Below are 19,311 nucleotides of genomic sequence, written 5' to 3'. Positions count from 1 at the left end.
GCTTCGAACGGTGCTGCGCACGTAGTAAGCGCTTAACAAATACCACCCTCACTTAGGAGGCGCGAAGAGGGCGGCCCGGCCCGGGCCTGAGGAGAGGGGCCCGGGGTGGGGTGGGGGGCATGACGTCATCGCGCCGGCGCTGACGTCGCGCGCGCCGGGGCGGGGCCGCCTGCCTTCAGGTCGACGCGCGTGCCCGCCGGCTCGTCCTCTCTCTCTCTCTCTCTCTCTCGCGCGCGCGCCCCCCCCCCCCCGACCGCGCGCCTCCTCACCTTGGCGGTCGGCGGCCATGGCGGCCCCGAGCCCCCCGCCGACGGCCGCGGAGAGATGAGGGAGCGGGCGGGGACGAAGATGGACGCGGGAGCGGCCCCAGCATCTCCGGCGCGCGGGGAGCCCGGCCAACGGCCCCGGGCCCGAGGCGGCCGCCCCGCCCTCGCCCTGGCCCTGGCCCTGGCCCTCGCCCTGGCCCTCGTCCTGCCGCCTCGGCCTCATCCCTGCCCGCCTCGGCCCCGGCCCGCCGGCCTTTGTCCGCCTGGGAAGTAAGCGGGGGGCGGCGTGGTCTCCCTCCCGCACCTGGCCGCCGCCTCATCCCCCCGCCGCGGGGGAGGGGGCTCCCCCTCGCCCATGAAAATGGAGGCGGCCCTCCTGCTGCCCGGCCCGGCGCAGCCCGCCCCCTGCCCTCAGCCCGGCGAGGACTTCTTCGTGGTGGAGCTGGGGCCCGGCGACCCCCGGGAGGACCGGCAGCCCCACCCCGACCCCTCCCAGGACTGGCCGGGGCCTCCCCGCCCCGGGGACCTGTCGCCCTCCGCCTTCCCGCCGCCGCCGGCCGCCTTCGGCGACCTGACCCTGCACCTCGGGGCGGCTCGGGCGGGCCCGGAGCCCCAGGAGCCCCAGGAGCCCCCGGCCCGGGAGCGGGAGCGGGAGCGGGAGCGGGAGCAGGACGGGCCGAGGCTCCGGGCCGTGTTCGATGCCCTGGACGGGGACGGGGACGGCTTTGTCCGGATGGAAGAATTCCTTCAGTTCGCCACCGTCTATGGGGCCGAGCAGGTAACGATCCCTCTCCCTGCCCACGTCTCCAAATTATAGCTCGATTCCCCGCGGTTCCTCGATTGGGGTTTTTTTTCCCCCCCCACATGCCTCGCCGCACAAGCGCTTAGGACAGTGCTCCGCGCCCCCCCCGTGTCACAGAAGAGGAAACTGAGGCCCAGAGATGGAAAGCGACTCGCCCAAGGCCACCCAGCCGGCAGATCGGAGGGACTGGGATTAGAACTCAGGGTCGCCGACTGCTTGGCTCTTTGCAGTAGGCCAGGCTGCTGCTGCTGCTTTCTGCCGTAGCGTTTTTCAGTGTGTGCTCCGCACACAGTCAGCGCTCAGTACCTACGATGGGATGAATTTAAAGCGCTTACGGTGTGTCAGACACTGTCCTCGGCGCCCTTAGGGTGGACACGGTCCCCGTCCCGCACGGAGGCTCGCAGTCTAAACCAGGAGGGAGAACGGGGAAACTGAGGCACGGGAAAGCGAAGTGACCTGCCTAAGGGTCACGCGGCAAGCCTTTGGCGGAGCCGGGATTAGTAGCCAGGGCCTCCGACGCCCGGGCACTTGCCGCCAGGCCACGTCGCCTCTCACACTTAACGAACGCCCACCTGCCAAACCTGTGTGTCCCATGGCCATCCTTCTGATAATAGAAGACTTCAACTGCTTGTGCCACCAGAGTGGTTTCACGGGCCTTCAATAGAGGAGCCCTCAGTAGTAATAATAATAATTGAGATATCTGTTAAGGATGATACTAGGTGACCAGCACCGTACGAAGCACCGGGGGTAGGTACCTGATAATCGGTTCGGACATAGGCCCCGACCTGCCTAGGGTTCAGGGTCTAGCAGGGGGGAGGGAGAACATTTCATCCCCCAATTTTACAGAAGAGGACACTGAGGCCCAGAGAAGGAAAGCAACACCCCCAAGGTCACACAGCAGGCAGATCGGAGGAACTGGGATTAGAACTCAGTTTCTCTGACTCCCAGGCTCTTTCCACTAGGCTGCTGCTTTCTGGCCTAGTGTTCTTGAATGCCTGTACTTGAGGCCAGCGTGATCGGGGAGATCCAGGGAGCCCCCGTATAGTCTAGGGGATCCCCTGCATAATCCTAAGTGTCCTGGGACGCTTTCCCACCAAATACCAACCTAGAATGACATCTTTCTGTGGTGTTCTCCCAAGATGCCTTTGTCTCGGGTGGGAGATTTTAAGTGTCTAAGCAAATCTGGATGGGTATGAGATAGCCATCTTTGATTTTAATGTAACTCCCCTAAGTTTGCTCAGGTGCAGCCAGAACACCGCCATGTAAAAAATGGACTGTCCATCAGCTTTTAATTCTGTTTTAAGAAATAAGAGTTGGACGTTAGAAATAAGCAACTGTTTAATACCAGCCCCCTCCCTCCCCATTGAATCGAAAACCTCTTTAACTGTCTTTCCCTGAGCCATTATCCTTGTGCTGCTTAAGGTGACCTAGTTACCGCTCCTGAAAGGAATAATTGATACGTGGCTTTCTTCCTGATAAAACTAACACGGGACAGTTTATTCTGGTGATGGCTATTGGGTTACAGGTTGGTGAGTAAGGCTGTTTCTTCTTCTTCTTCTACACTCTACTGTAAAATGTGCAAATATTTTGATGCCCAAACAGTGGTAGCTATGGGGAGGGACTGTATCTACCACCTCTGTTATAGTGTAGTCTCCCAAATGCTCAGTACAGTGCTCTGCACACAGTAAATTCCGCGGTTGATGATGATGATGTATCCTTAGTTCACACACCAATTTTAAAAAGGTGTGACCAAAAAGATGCATGTAGACCTTTGGACATGTCAGGGTAGACGGGGGTTTTCTTAAAATTTTATCGTAGGACCACTTGGTTCATGAAAGCAACCAACGGTATCGAGCGCTTACTATGCGTAGAGCCCTGGACTGAGTGCTTGAGAGAGTACCATACAGCATTCATTCATTCAGTCGTATTTATTAAGCGCTTACTGTGTGCAGAGCCCTGTACTAAGCGCTTGGGAAACTACAATACAACAATAAACAGTGACAGTCCCTGCCCGTAACGAGCTCACAGTCTCGAGGGAGAGTTGTTCGACACGCTCCCTGCCCACAACCAGGTTCCAGTCTCAATCCTTTTGCCCATCTGGAGGATTCTAGCCTTCTACAGAACAGTTCATTAAATATTGATGGTACTCGCTTAACAGTGTTGGCGAGAGTCCTGGAAGACTGATGCAAGCTCTTAAACGCTGGTTTTTAGTGAACGCTTACTGTGAGCGGAGCACTGTAAAACCCTTGGAAGAGTACAGTGCAACCGAGTTGGTAGAGTCGATCCCTATCAATAAGGAGTTTACAGTCTCCGTGGGACTTGTGATGAGGTGTGATGACTCGGGCTTTAAATTCTCACCCCTTTGGATAGCTCAGGTGCTTATTATTATGTTCAAGTGTGGCTAGTTTTCTTGGCTGTAAAATGGGAATTAAATACCTGTTTTCCCTCCCCCTCAGACGGGGAGCGCTGCAGGGACTATGTCTGACCTGATGATCCTGTATTTACCCCCAGTGTAAACACTTCACAAAGACCACAATTATTGTGTAAGAGAGAGCAATAAGAAAAGAAGTACCAAGGATTGCTTTATGAGTCTATGGTGCTAGTTTTAGGGGACTGTGAAGTTGGCCTAATGACAGGAGGTGGAAATTACCTGAGGAAGCTTTATCAGGCAATCAATCAATGGTATTTATGGTGTGTGTCCTGTTCGCAGAGCACCAGACTAAGCACTTGGGTGCGAATCCAGGAAAGCAGAATTGGTAGACCTCTAGGCTGTAAGCTCTCTGGGGCAGGGAATGTGTTTGGGTATTGTTCTCTCCCAACCCCTTAGTGTACAGTGCTTTCCACACAGTAAGCGTTCAATAAATGCGATCAAATGAACACACCTGTTCCCTGCCCCAAAGGGGCTTATAGACTAGAGGGGGAGACGAGCTCAACGAAATGGGTAGGTGAAATGGATATGTTCAAAAGGGCTGGAGTGAATGTCAAATGCGTAAGGGGAATAGGTCCAAGTTCAGAGGTGAACGGGGGAATGAGGGCTCGGGAAAGGCCCTTTGGAGTAGATGTGATTTTTAGTAGGGGCTCTGAAGGTGGGGAGAATGGTGGTCTATCAGATATAATGGGGGCGGGAATTCCAATCGCAGATCGGCAATGAGTCTGGAGGCTTCCTGGAGAGAAGTGGATTTTCAAAGTATCCTAAAGTTTCATTCTGTTAAAATCCGGATTTCTGGCCTTTCCAGAACACATCAGAATCAGAAATGTGAGGAGCAATGCTGCCAACACCTGTGAGAATTGCATAGACACAGCCCTTGGACTTAACCACCCCTTCATTCATTCACTCAGTCGTATTTATCAAGTGCTTACTGTGTGCGGAGCACTGTATTAAGCTCTTGGAAAAGTACGGTACAGCAATAAAGAAGAGGGACCAGATTTCCTTTTTTTGCAGTTAGTACATGTACAAGTATAAGCTGGTGGAGGGCAGGGAACGCTTCTGCCAACTATGCTGTATCGTACTCTCCCTAACGCTTGTACAGTGCTCTGTACGTAGCACTCAAATGCCATGGATGATGGTGATAGGAGGAGTATAGTGAGAAGCGGTTCAACTGTAGCAGGATGAAGTAACAAAATAAGGAATCGAATATATGAATGAGAGGCCAAATGAAAATCTACGTATGTAAGTGCTGGGGATAGGATCGCCGTCTCCTGCTGCTCTTCGCCTGCAGTCAGTGGCTCTGGTCCAGTAGTTTGTGATGGGATTGAGCATGTCCTTATAAAGAAGTCATAAATTTTGGTGTGCAGTGAAACTGTCAGCCTACTGCACATCAAGCTTGCCTTCATCTGGCATTTCTTCCTGGTGTTTTTTTTCTTCTTTTTTAATGGTATTTGTTAAGCGCTTACTATGTTCCAGGCACTGTCCCAAGCACTGGGATAGATGCAAGCTAGCCAGCTTGGACACAGTCCATGTCTCACACTCACAGTCTTAATCCCGGCTTTACAGATGAGGTAACTGAGGCCCAGGGAAATGAAGTGACTTGCCCAGAGTCACACAGCAGACAAGTGGCAGAGCTGGGATTAGAACCCAGGCCCTTCTGACTCCCAGACTTGTGGTCTAGCCACTCTAATAATAAGCATAGAGAAGGGTAGGGACTTGCCTAAGGTCACACAGCAGGCATGTGGTGGAGCCAGGATTAGAACCCAAGTCCTATAACTCCCAGGCCCAGGCTCTTTCCTATAGGTCATGCTGCTTATCAACTTAATGCCCCAAGTATGCTTATGCGCAGATCCTTTTTAGATGAGAGGCCTCTTTGGAAGTTAGGAAAACCCACCAGCTGAGTTGTGTCCTACTCTTTCCTTGGTCCAAAAAATGACTTCCTCCTGAAGAAGCCCTCCTCCCCCTCCTTCCTACTCCTGCCCACCTTTGACCGGACTTCCAGTCCCAGTTTCCCAAATGGGAAGATTTAGGCCTAGCTAAAAGAATTGTGGCCACTGCCACTTGACCTTCAGTTCACCCAGATGACTCATTATGGGAAGAGAATGTGCGCTGATTCAGTTGTATCAGACTCTGCCGAGTGCTTAGCAGAGTGTTCTGCACATAGTAAGCGCTCAATAAATATGATTGATTATTTGTTAAGCTCTTACTATGTCAAAATATGAGATAAACAGGTCAGACATAGGCCTCCAGAGGGCACATAATCTAAGTGGGAAGGAGAATGGGGATTCAATAATTGAGGCACAGTGAAGTTAAGGGACTTGCCCACAGTCACACAGCAGGTGCATGGCGAAGCTGGGTTTAGAGCTCGGGTCCTCTGTATCGGTAGACATGATCCATGCTTCCCCACTCTTCAAAAACGTCTAGGGCTTCCTTCCCTTTTCCTTCTACATCCAGCAGAAACTCCTAACTGTTGGCTTAAAGGCACTCCCTCATTTACCTCCTCTCCTTTATGGTATTTATTAAGCGCTTACTTTACGCCAGGCTCCGTAATGTAATGCTGGGTTAGATACACGATAGGTTGGATACAGTCCCTGTCCCATGTGGGGCTCATAGTCTTCTACAGGTGAGATAGCCGACACGAAGAAGAGTAAAGTGTCTCACCCAGGGTTACATGGCAGACAGCTGGCGGGGACAGGATTAGAACCCGGGTCACCTGTCTCCCAGGCCTGTGCACTTTCCAGTAGGCCATGCTGCTTCCTACTTATCCTCTGTCTTCTCCCAGAATAGCCCAGCTCGGATTCCTCATTCCCGTCTGGCTCTCCGACTCACTGTGTTTTGTTCAGTCAATCAATCAGATGGTATTTACCGCACAATTACTGCATGCAGAGCATTGTACTAAACTCTTGGGAGAGTACAGTTCAACAGTTGGTAGACACGTTCCCTGCCCACAGTGTGCTGACAGTCTAGTTGGGGAAAAAGACAACATAAACGAAAGAATTACGGATGTGGACACGTGTTGTGGGGCTGAGGGAATACCAAATGCCCAAAGGCTATGGATCCAAGCACAGAGTTGCAGAAAGAAGAGGGAGTCCCGGAAAAGAGGGCTTAATCTCGCAGGAGATGTGACAGTGTCCTTTTCTCTTCCCCCTGCCCACAGTTTGCTCACACAGCATGGCTTCGAGGCAGTGGACGTGGAGCAAAGGACGTGGGTTCCAACCTCGGCTCCCCCTTGGGCAAGGCACTTCACTTCCCTGAGCTTCGGTTCCCTCCTCTGGAAAATGGGAATTAAGAGTGTGAGCCCCATGCGGGCCTGGGACTGGATCCAACCTGATTACCTTGTATCTACTCCAGCGCTTAGAACAGCATGATGCAGTGGCTCTAGCCAGGGAGTCAGAGGGTCGTGGGTTCTAATCCCAGCTCTGTCACTTGTCTGCTGCGTGACCTCTGGCAAGTCACTTCACCTCCCTGGGCCTCGGTTACCTCATCTATAAAATGGGGATTGAGATTGGGAGCCCCATGTGGGAAGGGACTATGCCCTACCCGATTTGCTTGTATCTACCCCAGTGCTTAGTACAGTGCCTGGCACACAGTAAACACTTAACAAATACCACAATTATTATTAGAACGGTGCGTGGCATAGAGTAAGTGCTTAACAAATACCATAATTATTTTTATTACCTGGAATGCCTTCCTTATTCCAATTAGATAAAACATAGCTCTTCCCATCTTCAAAGGTCTTCTGAGAAAGAGCCCGGGCTTGGGAGTCAGAGGATGTGGGTTCTAATCCCGGCTCCACCACTTGTCAGTTGTGCAACTTTGGGCAAGTCTCTTCACTTCTGTGCCTCAGTTCCCTCATCTGTAAAACGAGGATTAAGGCTGTGAGGCCAGTGTGGGGCAACCTGATTACCTTGTATCCCCCCAGCACTTAGAACAGTACTTGGCACATAATAAATGCTTAACAAGTGCCATTATTATTATTATTATTATTGTTATTATTATTCTTATTGTCTACCCCAGGAGAGCCTCCCTGTTTACTGCCTGTTCAGCCCTTTTGTGCTTCCTCGGCATTTAAGTACTAACAACCACCTGTTGCCCTTTTACCATCTTATACTTTACCAAAGATATCTTGTTCCTTAAGCACCAACTCATGGATGTGTAGTCTAATAAACCAGAGCCAGGATATGTACAGAAGTGCTGGGGACTGAGGGAAGGAGGAATATGGGGTGCAAATCCAAGTGCGAGGACAATGCAGAAGAGAGAGGGAGGAGAGATGAGGGCTTAGTTGGGGAAGGCCTCTTGGCGTAGAGGTGCCTTCAGTAAAGCTTAGGAGTGGGGGGATTTCGGCGTAATGGTGGTAGGGTGGGGTGATGAATCAATTGTATTTATTGAAGCCTTACTGTACTAAGGACTTGGGTGAGCACAGCATTACAGACATATTCCCTGCCCACATTGATCTTACAGTCTAATAGATGACGGATATGTACGTATCCTGGCTCTGCCACTTGTCAGCTGTGTGACTCTGGGCAAGTCACTTAATTTCTCTGTGCCTGCTACCTCATCTGTAAAATGGGCATTAAGATTGTGAGCCTCACGTGGGACAACCTGATGACACTGTATCTACCCCAGCTCTTAGAACAGTGCTCTGCACATAGTAAGGCTTAACAAATGCCAATATTATTATTACGTATGTGCATTGGGACGGGGGGGGGCGGGGACGAATAAAGTGATCAGATGCAGAAAGGGGTGGAAGAAGAGGAAAAGAGGGTTTAGTCAGGGAAGCCCTCTTGGAGGAAATGTGCCTTTCATAAGGCTTGGAAAGGGGGAGAGAAAAATTGTTGAATATGAAGAGGGAGGGCGTTCCAGGCAAATGGTTGGTGAGAGAGATGAGATTGAGGTACAGTGAGTAGGTTGGCATTAGAGGAGCAAAGTGTGCAGACTGGGTTGAATTGGAGAGCAGCGAGGTGAGGTAGGAGGGGGCAAGGTGATTGACTGTTTTAAAGCCCATGGTAAGTAGTTTCTGTTTGATGCAAATGTGGATGGGCGACCACTGGAGGTTCTTGAGGAAAGGGAAAACATGGACTGAATGTTTTTGTAGAAGAACGATTGAGCAGCACAGTGAAGTATGGACTAGGGTGGGGAGAGGCAGGAGGCAGGGAGGTCAGCAAGAAGGCTGATGCGGTAATCAAGGCAGGATAAAATAAGTGCTTGGACTAAAATGGTAGCAGTTGGGATGGAGAGGAAAGGGGTAATTTTAGTGGTGGTGTGAAAGTTGACCCAGTAGGGTGGAGTGATGGATTGAATATGTGGGTTGAATGAGAGAGGAGTCAAGGATAATGCCAAGATTAAAGGCTTGTGAGACAGGAAGGGTGGTGGTGACATCTACAGTGATGGGAAAGTCGGGAAGGGCAGGGTTCAGATGGGAAAATAAGGAGTTCGGTTGTGAACATGTTAAGTGTGAGGTGACGGGAGGACGTCCAAGTAGAGATGTCTTGAAGGCAGGAGGAGATGCGAGACTGGAGAGAGGGAGAGCGATCAGGGCTGGAGATATAGATTTGGGAATTATTTGCATAGAGGTGGAGGTTGAAGACATGGGAGCGAAGGAGTTCTTCAAGGAAGTGGGTGTAGTTGGAGACTAGAAGGGGACCCAGAACTGAACCTAGAGGGGGTAGGAGGCAGAGGAGGAGCCTGCAAAAGAGACCGATAACAAGCGGCCAGAAAGGTAGGAGGAGAACCCGAAGAAGACAGGGTCAGTGAAGCCAAGTTTGGATAATGTTTCCAGGAGAAAGGGGTGATAAATGGTGTGGAAGGCAGCTGAGAGGTCGAGGAGGATTAGGAGAGAGTAGAGGCTGTTAGATTTTGCAAGAAGGAGATCATGAGTGACCTTTGAGAGGGTGGTTTCTGTGGAATGAAGGGGACAGAAGCCAGATTGGAGGGGATCAAGGAGAGAATCGGAGAGGAACTTGAGACAGCGGGTGTAGACAACTCACTCAAGGAGTTTGGAGAAGAAAGGTAGGAGGGAGATGGGGCGGTAGCTGGAGGGAGCTGTGAGGTCAAGGAAGGGTTTTTTATGGATGGGGAGATGTGGGTGTGTGTGAAAGCAGCAGGGAAGAAGCCACTGGCGAGCGACCAGTTGAAGTATCAAAAATGAGTATCAAGGTCCACTGGGGAATGTGGATGCTTCTACTCAAAAAAAAAAAAAAAAAAAAAATTCAGAGAAGTTGGTGAAGTGAGCCCGTAGAGTTATTGGTACCAATTTTGCTGATATTTTTAAAGGCAAGCAAGCCAGAAGATGCAGTTTTTGAGGAAACTCTATTTTGTATTTTCGTCTTGTTATTTAAGTGGAATATATTCATGGAGATGTCTCAGGGGTTGTATGCGTTCAGAGTTCAGCCTTGCTACTTTCAACTCTTATTTTCAGCCAAGTGGATTCAGCATAAAAGCTCAGGGAAATTCCTACTGGGAGAGACCATTTTTGTTTTCTCTAGAGGAGCGTCTCTTAGCCGAAGGAAATTCTTTGAGTAGGCGCAGCTCTCTCAGTTTTCCTCCAAATATTTTACATCCACTTAAGTCGTGTTCCTGTTAATCTCATTGAAGAGGTTATAAATGAGCGTCCTTATTCCTCACTGGGTCTCACATTTTTGTAGGCCGCCTTTTACCTCTCATAAAAGCTCATTGTGGCCAGAGAACTCGGTTGTAGCATACCTTCCCAAGTGTTCAGCACAGTTCTGTACTCATAGTAAGCGCTCAACAAATACCTTAAAGATTACTAATAAGAATTCATAATGAATGACTGCTGTTTAGAAAAACTGAATTGAGCTCACCTGTCCCGTTTTCTGACTCGCTGTTTTTACTCCTGGAAGATCCGTTCCAGCTTCTGGCATTTTGTTGGCCCCTCAGGGTTGAACGCTGGCTCCTGGATTCCTCTGAGTAGACAGAATCCAAGTCAACGGGGCAAGGATAGGCCAGCTGGAAACTGAGTCAGGACGTCTGGGATGCTCTCGGGGAGGGGCAAGGTCAGAGTTCGATGACCCTGACCCATGAGCCCTGGGTGGGTCAGGGACTTGTGTCCGTCTGTTATCTTCCAACTAATCCCGACCCTGCCGCTTGCCTCATGGGTGACGTTGAGCAAGTCACTTCACCTCTCAGGGCCTCCGTTTCCTCCTCTATCAAATGGGGATTCAATACCTGTTTCCCCTCCCCTTTAGACTGTAAGTCCCATGTGGGATGAGGACTGATGATCTTGTATCTAACCTCAGTGCTTACTACAATGCTTGGCATGTCGTAAGCGTTAAACAAATATGATGATTATTATTGTTAATGATAATAATGATATTTAAGTGCTTGCTATGTGTCAAGCACTGTTCTAAGCGCTAGTGTAGATGCAAGCTAATCAGGTTGGTCACAGTCCCTGTCCCACATGGGGGTCCCAGTCATAATCCCCACGTTGCATATGAAGTGTCTGAGGCTCAGAGAAGTTAAGTTACTTTCCCGAAGTCACTCAGCAGACAAGTGGTAGAACCGGGATTGGAACCCAGGTCCTTCTAACTCCTTCTCCTCCTTAGGGAAGCAGCATTATTGCTATTATCATTTGTTTCTGCCCCAGTGCCTATGCAGTGCTTGGCAGATAGCATGCGCTTTTATAAATACTGTAAGTCAGAGGGAATCAAGCTTCATGCCTAACTGCAGCTCTAAGCCCTAGGCATTGAGATCCTTGGGAGCAGGGAAAGTATCTGCTAATCCTGTGGTGTCGTACTCTCCCGAGCGCTTAGTACCGTGCTCTGCACACTGTAGGTGCTCAGTAAATGCCGATGGCCGATTGATCGAGTGAGGTGAGGTTTTCGAGCCTCGAGTGGAGCAGGGGCACCCGCGGCTTCCATGGGGAGCTTTTGGCCCGTGGGCTGTTTCATCTGGCTCCTTGACCTGTTCGGAGGTATCATTCAGTCATTCATCTGTCATATTTCTCCAACGCGTACCGTGTGCAGAGCACTGTACGAAGTGCTTGGGAGAGTACAGTACAACAATAGACACATTCCTAGCCCACAGTGAACTTAATGTCTGGGGGGGAAACAGACATTAATATAAATACATAAATGACAGATATAATGATAATTTTGGTGTTAGGCACTTATTAAGCACTGGAATATATACAAGCAAATTGGAATGGACACAGTCCCCGTCCCACTTGGGGCTCCCAGTCTCGAGCCCCATTTTACAGATGAGGTGACTGAGGCACAAAGTAGTGAAGCGGCTTACCCAACGTCACGCAACAGACAAGTGGTGGAGTCCTCCTGACTCCCAGTCCCGTGCTCTATCGGCTGTGCCATCCTGCTTCCCACTACGCCATACTGCTAGTACTGTGGGGCTGGGATGGGGGGAGGTACAAAGGGAGCATTCAGGATGACGCGGAAGGGAGCAAGAGAAGAGCAGAGCGGGGGCTTAGTCAGGGAAGGCCTCCTGGAGGAGATGTGCCTTCAATAAGTCTTCACCAGATGGCGAAATGGGAATACCAACAGTTATTCAATCGTATTTATTGAGCGCTTACTATGTGCAGTGCACTGTACTAAGCGCTTGGAATGCCCCTGGTTCCCCCAGTAAGGTGACCAGGCTCATTCCTCAAACCTTAAGTATCTACACCCATTCTCCTTCCCTCTTAACTTGTGAGCCCTAGGTGGGCCAGGGACCCTGTCGGACCCGATGATCTTGTGTCAGCCCCGACGCTTAGTACAGTGCTTGGCGCTGTAAGCGTAAGGGCTTAACAGATAGCGCAATAATGGCTTCTGTTAATGTCTGCCTCCCCCTCTAGCCTGAAAGCTTTTTTGTGGGCAGGGAATGTGTCTATCAACTCCGTGGCATCTATCAATCAATCAGTGGTATTTATTGAGCACTTATCAGGTGCAGAGCACTGTACTAAGCGCTCGGGAGAGTACAGCACAGCCAATCGGTAGATACATTCCTTGCCGACAATGAGCTTATAGTCTAGGGGAGGAAGCAGATGTTAATATCAATAAATTACATAAGTCCCGTGGGACTTAGGGAGAGGTGAATAAAGGGTACAAGCCCAATCCCTATCCTCAAGGCATTGGCAGTCACATAATAAAAATAATGATAATTGTGGTATTAAGCGTTTACTGTAGTAAGTGCTGGGGTGGATACAAGTAGATTGGGTTGGATATATTCCCTGTCCCACCGTGGGACTCAGTCTTAATCCCCATTTTACAATGAGGGAACTGAAGCACAGTGAAGTGACTTGCCCAAGGCCACACAGCAGATGACTGGTCGAGTCGGGATTAGAACCCATGACCTTCTGACTCCCCGGCCCATGCTCTATCCACTACACCTTGCTGCTTCCCATCTAGAGTCTCAGGTTGGTGCAGTGGTCGATGGGTGGCTGGCAACTCAGGTATTGGAATTAATTTGGGCCCTTTATCGGTCTTTTCTGTTGCTTCCATTATTATTCTTATTTTTAAAGCAGTGACTTTGTATCAAATCCTGTTTTAAGAGTTGATGTTAGGTGCAAGATAATCAGGTCAGACACAGTCCCTGCCCTACATGGGGCTCTCAGTCATAAGCTGAGGGACACAGGTCTTGAATCCTCATTTTACAGTTCAGAAATCCGAGGCACAGAGAAGTGAAGTGACTTGACCAAGGTCACACAGTAAGGAAGTGGCGCAGCCCCCACTTAGCAGTGCTTCTGCTTTGGAGGAAACAAAGGCACTATAGACTGTAAACTCACTGTGGGCAGGGAACCTGTCTGCTAATTGCTGAGAGAAGCAGACTGACATAGTAGATAGAGCGTGGGCCTGGGAGTCAGGAGGTAATGGGTTCTAATCCCGTATTCATCACCTGTCTGCTGTGTGACCTTGAGCAAGTCGCTTCACCTCTCTGTGCCTCAGTTCCCTCATCTGTAAAATGGGGATCGAGACTGTGAGCCCCATATGGGACAGGGACTGTGTCCAACCCTGGGACATCCTGATTCCCCTGTGTCTACCCCAGCGCTTAGAACAGTGCTCTGCACATAGTAAGCGCTTAACAAATACCAACAAATACCAACATTATTATTAACCCGATTTGCTTTTATCCACGCCAGTGCTTAGTTCAGTGTCTGGAACATAATTATGATAATAATAATGGTACTTGTTAAGCGTTTACTATGTGCCAAGCACTATTCTAAGCACTGGGTAGATTCAAGTTAATCAGGTTGGAAACAGTCCCTGTCCCACATAGGGCTCACACTCTTAATCTTGAGAAGCAGCGTGGCTCAGTGGAAAGAGCCCGAGTCAGGTCATGGGTTTGAATCCCGGCTCTGCCACTTGTCAGCTGTGTGACTGTGGGCAAGTCACTTAACTTCTCTGTGCCTCAGTTCCCTCATCTGTCAAATGGGGATTAAGACTGTGAGCCTCACGTGGGACAACCTGATTCCCCTGTATCTACCCCAGCGCTTAGAACAGTGCTCTGCACATAGTAAGCGCTTAACAAATACCAACATTATTATTATTAATTCCCATTTTGCAGATGAGGAAACTGAGACCCAGAGAAGTGAAGTGACTTTCCAAGGTCACACAGCAGACGTGGCGGAGGCGGGATTAGAACCCAACTGACTCCCGGGCCCCGGGCTCTATCCACTACGCCATGCTGCTTATTATTACTATTATTATTATACTCTACCCAGATCTTTGTACAGTTCTCTGCATATAGCAAGTGCTCCATAAATACTATTGATTGGCTGACTGATTGACTGGGAAGTACAGAGCCCTAAGGCGGCCAGGCCCATGCTGTAGGGAAATGTAAATTTGGGAATTTTGCTGGACTCTTGCCCTTTCCTTTCCTTGATTATCATCTTTCCCCCAGTGATGGTGCCTTTCCAGGGAGAATTTTCTTGAGACTTCTTTAACTCAAGGCTCCAGTTGTACATTGGACCTTTGTGTGCAGGGCAGCCTATTTGGGGTTTTTACGACTAACTGTGTCATTTCATTTTCATCATCATTGCACTGTCTTGTTTAATAATGTGTATTTGGTTTAGTTAAAATAGAAGCCAGAGCTTAGCTTCTGGGTAATGAATCACCTAATTGGTTAAGTTGTTTGTCTCTGTCCAGAAGATGGGTAAACCATTTTCAGAGTTGGACAAGTTTTTTTTTTCCCCCCAAAGCATTTGAAAATAATTGGATCAAAGAGAAAATAACAATGTGTTTTCAGAGGTTTGAAAGAACGTCTACCCTTATTTTTCTGTGAATTTGATTTAAAAGCTCTTCTGAATTGATATGACTATTTCATTTGGTTGCAATTGGATTTTGGTAAATTAAGATTTATTAAAAAAAAAATACAAGATCACTGCTTTATAATGGAAAAAGTTCTTTTCAAGCCATTAGGCAGTCCTTCAGTGGCCAAAATTCTTCCTTTAGGGTTAGGCTGCCAGTTTTTTCCTTGAACAGAAGGCTTTAAGTGATAAGATCCGAAGCCATAACTTCTGGGGGATTCCGTGAAAACCTGAATTAATTTCTGATTGTTCTTCACCTTGAAGAACTATTTCACTTGAGAAGGGCATGGAGAATGAAGGGCGTTTATAGACTGTCTTTGAAATCACGAAGACCTTTGAAGAGGTTGAAGTTTCTCAGCAAAGGGCAGCATTTCAAGAGAAAATTATTAATTTTCTTTATTATTATTATTAAGGAAAGGAAAGGGCAAGAGTCCAGCAAAATTCCCAAATTTACATTTCCCTACAGCATGGGCCTGGCCGCCTTAGGGCTCTGTACTTTCCAATCAATCAATCAGTCAGCCAATCAATAGTATTTATGGAGCACTTGCTATATGCAGAGAACTGTACGAAGATCTGGGTAGAGTATAATAATAATAGTAATAATAAGCAGCATGGCGTAGTGGATAGAGCCCGGGGCCCGGGAGTCAGAAGGTCATGGGTTCTAATCCCGCCTCCGCCACGTCTGCTGTGTGACCTTGGAAAAGTCACTTCACTTCTCTGTGCCTCAGTTGCCTCGTCTGTCAAATGGAGATTAAGACAGCGAGCCCCATATGGGACAGGGGCTGCATCCAACCGGATCACCTTGTATCTACCCCAGCACTTAGAACAGTGCTTGGCACATAGTAAGCACTGAACAAATACCGTCTTTTTTTAAAAAAAAAAAAAATTGGTTAGTCCGGGTTAGAGTCAGATTCCATAATCAATCAATCGCTGTTATTTATCGAGCCTAATCTATTTCTCTTAACCTTTGCTTCCCTTTCCAGACTGTAAATTCCTTGTTTGCAGGGAATGTGTCTACCCACTCTGTTACATTGTGCTCTCTCAAGCCCTTAGCACAGTGCTCTGCATACAGTAAGCGCTCAATAAATACCTTGAGCGCTTTACTGTGGGCAGAGCTCTGCACACAACACTTGGGAGAGTATGCTACAATGGAGCAGGTAGATCTGATTCTGGCCCACAAGGAGCTCACAGACTAGAGGATGAGACAGATGTTAAAATAAATTACAGATGGATTTGTAAATAAGTATTATGCGGGGGTGAGTTGCAAATCAAAGTGCTTAAGGGTTGCAGACCCAAATGCATAGGCAACCCAGAAGGGAGTGCGAAGAGGGCAAGTGAGAGCTTACTCAGCTAGGCCTCTTGGAGGAGATGTGGTTTTAGGAAGTCTTTGAAGATGGGGAGAGTTGTCGGATACGAAGGGGGAGGGAGTTCTGGGCCAGAGGCAGGATGTGGGCAAGGTGTTGGAGGTGAGATAGACGAGATTGAGCTGGTAATAATAATAACTCTGATGTTTGTAAAGTGCTTACAGTGTGCCAGGCACTGTCCTAAGCGCTGGGATGGATACAAGGAAATCAGTCTGGACGCAGTCCCTATCCTGCATGGGGCTCGCAGTCTTATTCCCCATTTTGCAGATGAGGTAACTGAGGCCCAGAGAAGCAAAGTGACTTACCCAAGGACACATGGCATTTTCGGCTCCCAGCCTTCTTTCACCAGGGCTCCAGACCCATTCCCAAGCATGCCCCAGGCAGGGAACAAAACCCGAAACTTTGAGCCTACTGTATGTATTGGTCCCCGGTGGGCTTGAATAGTTCGTCGCTCCTCATATGCGTGCCTCCAATCCCCTCTCCCCACTTCAGCTCTGCTGTGGGGGACAGGGACCGTTTCCAAGTCCCCCCTCTATAAGCACTTAATAAGTATTATGGCTATCATCACTACTACAACTCTGGCCGCTGAGTCTCGCGGCCCAGAAGTGATGCTCGAATTCAGAAGGACTCGGGGAGGGGCATGTAATCTGTCCCTCTTTGAGGGACTTGTGGGTATTAGGGGCGCCCCCGGAGCAACCGTGAAGATTGGGGAGAATTTTCCATGCCACATGGGACCCCATGACATTTACGCTGTTTACCTGGGCTGGGTCTTGTCACTGGGGCGTTTCTGTGTCCGACGACTTAGAGTGCCATCACTGGCAACCTGAAGAAGGGAGGAAGAAGAGGTTTTTGGGTTTTTTTGGGGGGAGGTTATTTGTTAAGCTTCTAGTACATGCCAGGCAGTGTACTGAGCGCTGGGGTAGAATCAGGTTGGACACAGTCTCCCTCCCACATGGGGCTCATAATCTCAATCCCCATTTTACAGGTGAGGGAACTGACACAGAGAAGTAAAGTGATTTGCCCAGGGTCACGGAGTAGGTTGGTGGCGGAGCCAGTATTAGAACCCAGGTCCTCTGACTCCCAGGCCAGGGCTCGCTCCACTTGGCCACGCTACTTCTGTCTTGAAATGTGTGTTAGGAAACTGCTTGAGTCTCTTTTCCACAGGCAAGCTTGGTGGCTCAGTGTTGCAACTTAACCGCTATTTCTTCATCGCCAGCAACCTAGCCGCAAGATTCGAGTGTGTGGCTTTTTTAGTTTTCTGGCAGCTTTGGGACAAGTACTTGACAACCAATAGAGTCGAACAGCTTCCGTAGCAGTAGTAATTGTGATGGTCGTAAGAGTAGAAGTAGTTGTAAGTAGTAAGAGAGGTAGGATGTATTGAGCGTCCACTGTGGGGGAAGAGAGAAGGCTACGGATGTCTTCGGAAGGGATGGTGGTCTGGTGCTGTCAAGTCATCGCCCAGTTCTTGCCTCAAACCTCTCTCTCCATTAGAGAAGCAGCATAGCGTAGTGGATAGAGCAGGGGCCTTGGAGTCTGAGGGACATGGGTTCTAATTCCGGCTCTTCTACTTGTCTGCTTGTGGGGCCTTCGGAAAGTCATTTCACTTCTCTGTGCCTCCGTGACCTCATCCGTAAAGTGGGGATTAAGTCTGTCAGCCCCACACGGGACAGGGACGGCATCCAACTCGATTTACTCATTTCCGCCCCTTCGCTCAGTACAGTGCCTAGCACATAGTAGGCTCTTAACAAATACCACAGTTATTATAATCCTGTTCTCATTGTAATTTTTAATGAATCATTTAAAGATATGCACGTTAAGTGTTGTGAGATTGAGGGTGGGGCACATATCAAATGCTCAGAGGTCACAGACTCAAGCACATGGACGCCAAAGAAAAGAGAGGGAGCTGGGAAGAGAGGGTTCATCGGGGAAGGCCCCTTGGAGGATGTGTGCTCTTAATAAGGTTTTGAAGGTGGGGAGGGCCATAGTCTGTCATAACTGGAGGGGGAGTTCCAGGCTGTGCTCCTTCCCGAGCACCACGCTGCCCATCCCCGACACCGATCGTTGCCATTTTGAACCCTGAAGACGCAGCAGACCTTTCTTTCCCATTTCGATGGTGCCCTATGGGGCCTGATTTAACTACAGGCCCATAGGCCTTTGCTGAGATGACCGTGAGCTTGTTGTGGGCAGGGAATGTGTCTTTATTCTTCTTAGTACAGCGCTCTGCACACACTAAGTGCTCCATGAAAACCACAGATTGATTGACCTACCCCAGGGCTTGGGACATAATAAGCACTTAACAAAACCAGCTATTAGTATTACTGTTATTATTATTCAGTTCTGAAGTTCCCAGTCTAAAAACTTCATGATTTGACAGCATGCTGCTACAGTCAAAAGAATTCGGTGATTTTAGACTCGTCGACAGCAGAATTTTTCCGCTCATTTCAGATTTTTCTCAGCCTGCTTTCATAAATAATTTAATTTGTCTCCAGACTGTCAGGGAAATGTTCGCTCACTTCTGGGTAAGTGACTCCTCCTTCCTGTCAGAAGTGCAGGGTTATAACTTCAGGACAGGTGGGCGAAGTCGTATTAAAATCCATCTTCAAAATCTACAGCAAGTGCCCTCACCAAAGCATTCTGCTCGAGCTATGTATTCAGAGGGCCGGCGAACCATGGGCCTTGGCCGGAGCTAGTGGCTAACGCAAAAAGTTGCGAGAGCTTTTTAAACAGACTTATTTTGAATGTTTCAGCAAGTCTTGCCATTCAAGTTAAATAACTGAGCCTAAACTAAAATCACCAAGGTGTAGAATTTGGATTTCAAGGTATGTCTTTCTGTGAGTTTGTTCAGTTTCTCGCCCCACCCCCCGCCCAAATTTTTCCAGATTTTTCTAAACCACTGAAAATGATCCCTAAAAGTTGTAAATTTTTCTCTTGGTTTAAATTCTGGGAGCAGTGTCCCACTATTTTGGTGGCAGTTTAAATTGAAGTTTGTTTTAGGTTTTATGTAGAGGAAGAGTCCCTTTATGGGCCGTGGGACTGAAGGTATGTTTATATTCTGCGACAGAATTCTTAGGACTGTAAGCCCCGGTGCTTGGCAGGCAGTGTGTGCTTAACAAATAACACAACCCTTATTACTAACCAGAGGATAAAAGAGAGAGAATGAGACTTCTTCCAGAAGACTTTGGTTCTGGATGTTCAAA

General features: G+C 48.9%; 1 protein-coding gene across 4 annotated transcripts in view; it reads left to right on the top strand.

Moving 5' to 3' along the window:
- Window positions 1-902: 902 nt before the first annotated feature.
- RAB11FIP3 (RAB11 family interacting protein 3) overlaps window positions 903-19,311 on the top strand; it is a 119,400-nt gene continuing 100,991 nt past the window's right edge. For 2 of the 4 annotated variants that reach the window (XM_029048936.2, XM_029048935.2), the window contains exon 1: window positions 903-1,044. In XM_029048936.2, the coding sequence (XP_028904769.2) occupies window positions 1,000-1,044 (45 nt within the window). In that variant the 5' untranslated portion in view covers window positions 903-999. The remainder of the gene's footprint in view (window positions 1,045-19,311) is intronic. The other 2 variants (XM_029048938.2, XM_029048937.2) reach the window with 1 other exon arrangement.

This window comes from Ornithorhynchus anatinus, chromosome 21 (genome assembly GCF_004115215.2).
Source record: "Ornithorhynchus anatinus isolate Pmale09 chromosome 21, mOrnAna1.pri.v4, whole genome shotgun sequence".
NCBI classification, from domain to species: domain Eukaryota; kingdom Metazoa; phylum Chordata; class Mammalia; order Monotremata; family Ornithorhynchidae; genus Ornithorhynchus; species Ornithorhynchus anatinus.
The sequence above is the reverse complement of the archived record's forward strand: the minus strand, read 5'-3'. Positions and strand labels throughout refer to the sequence as shown.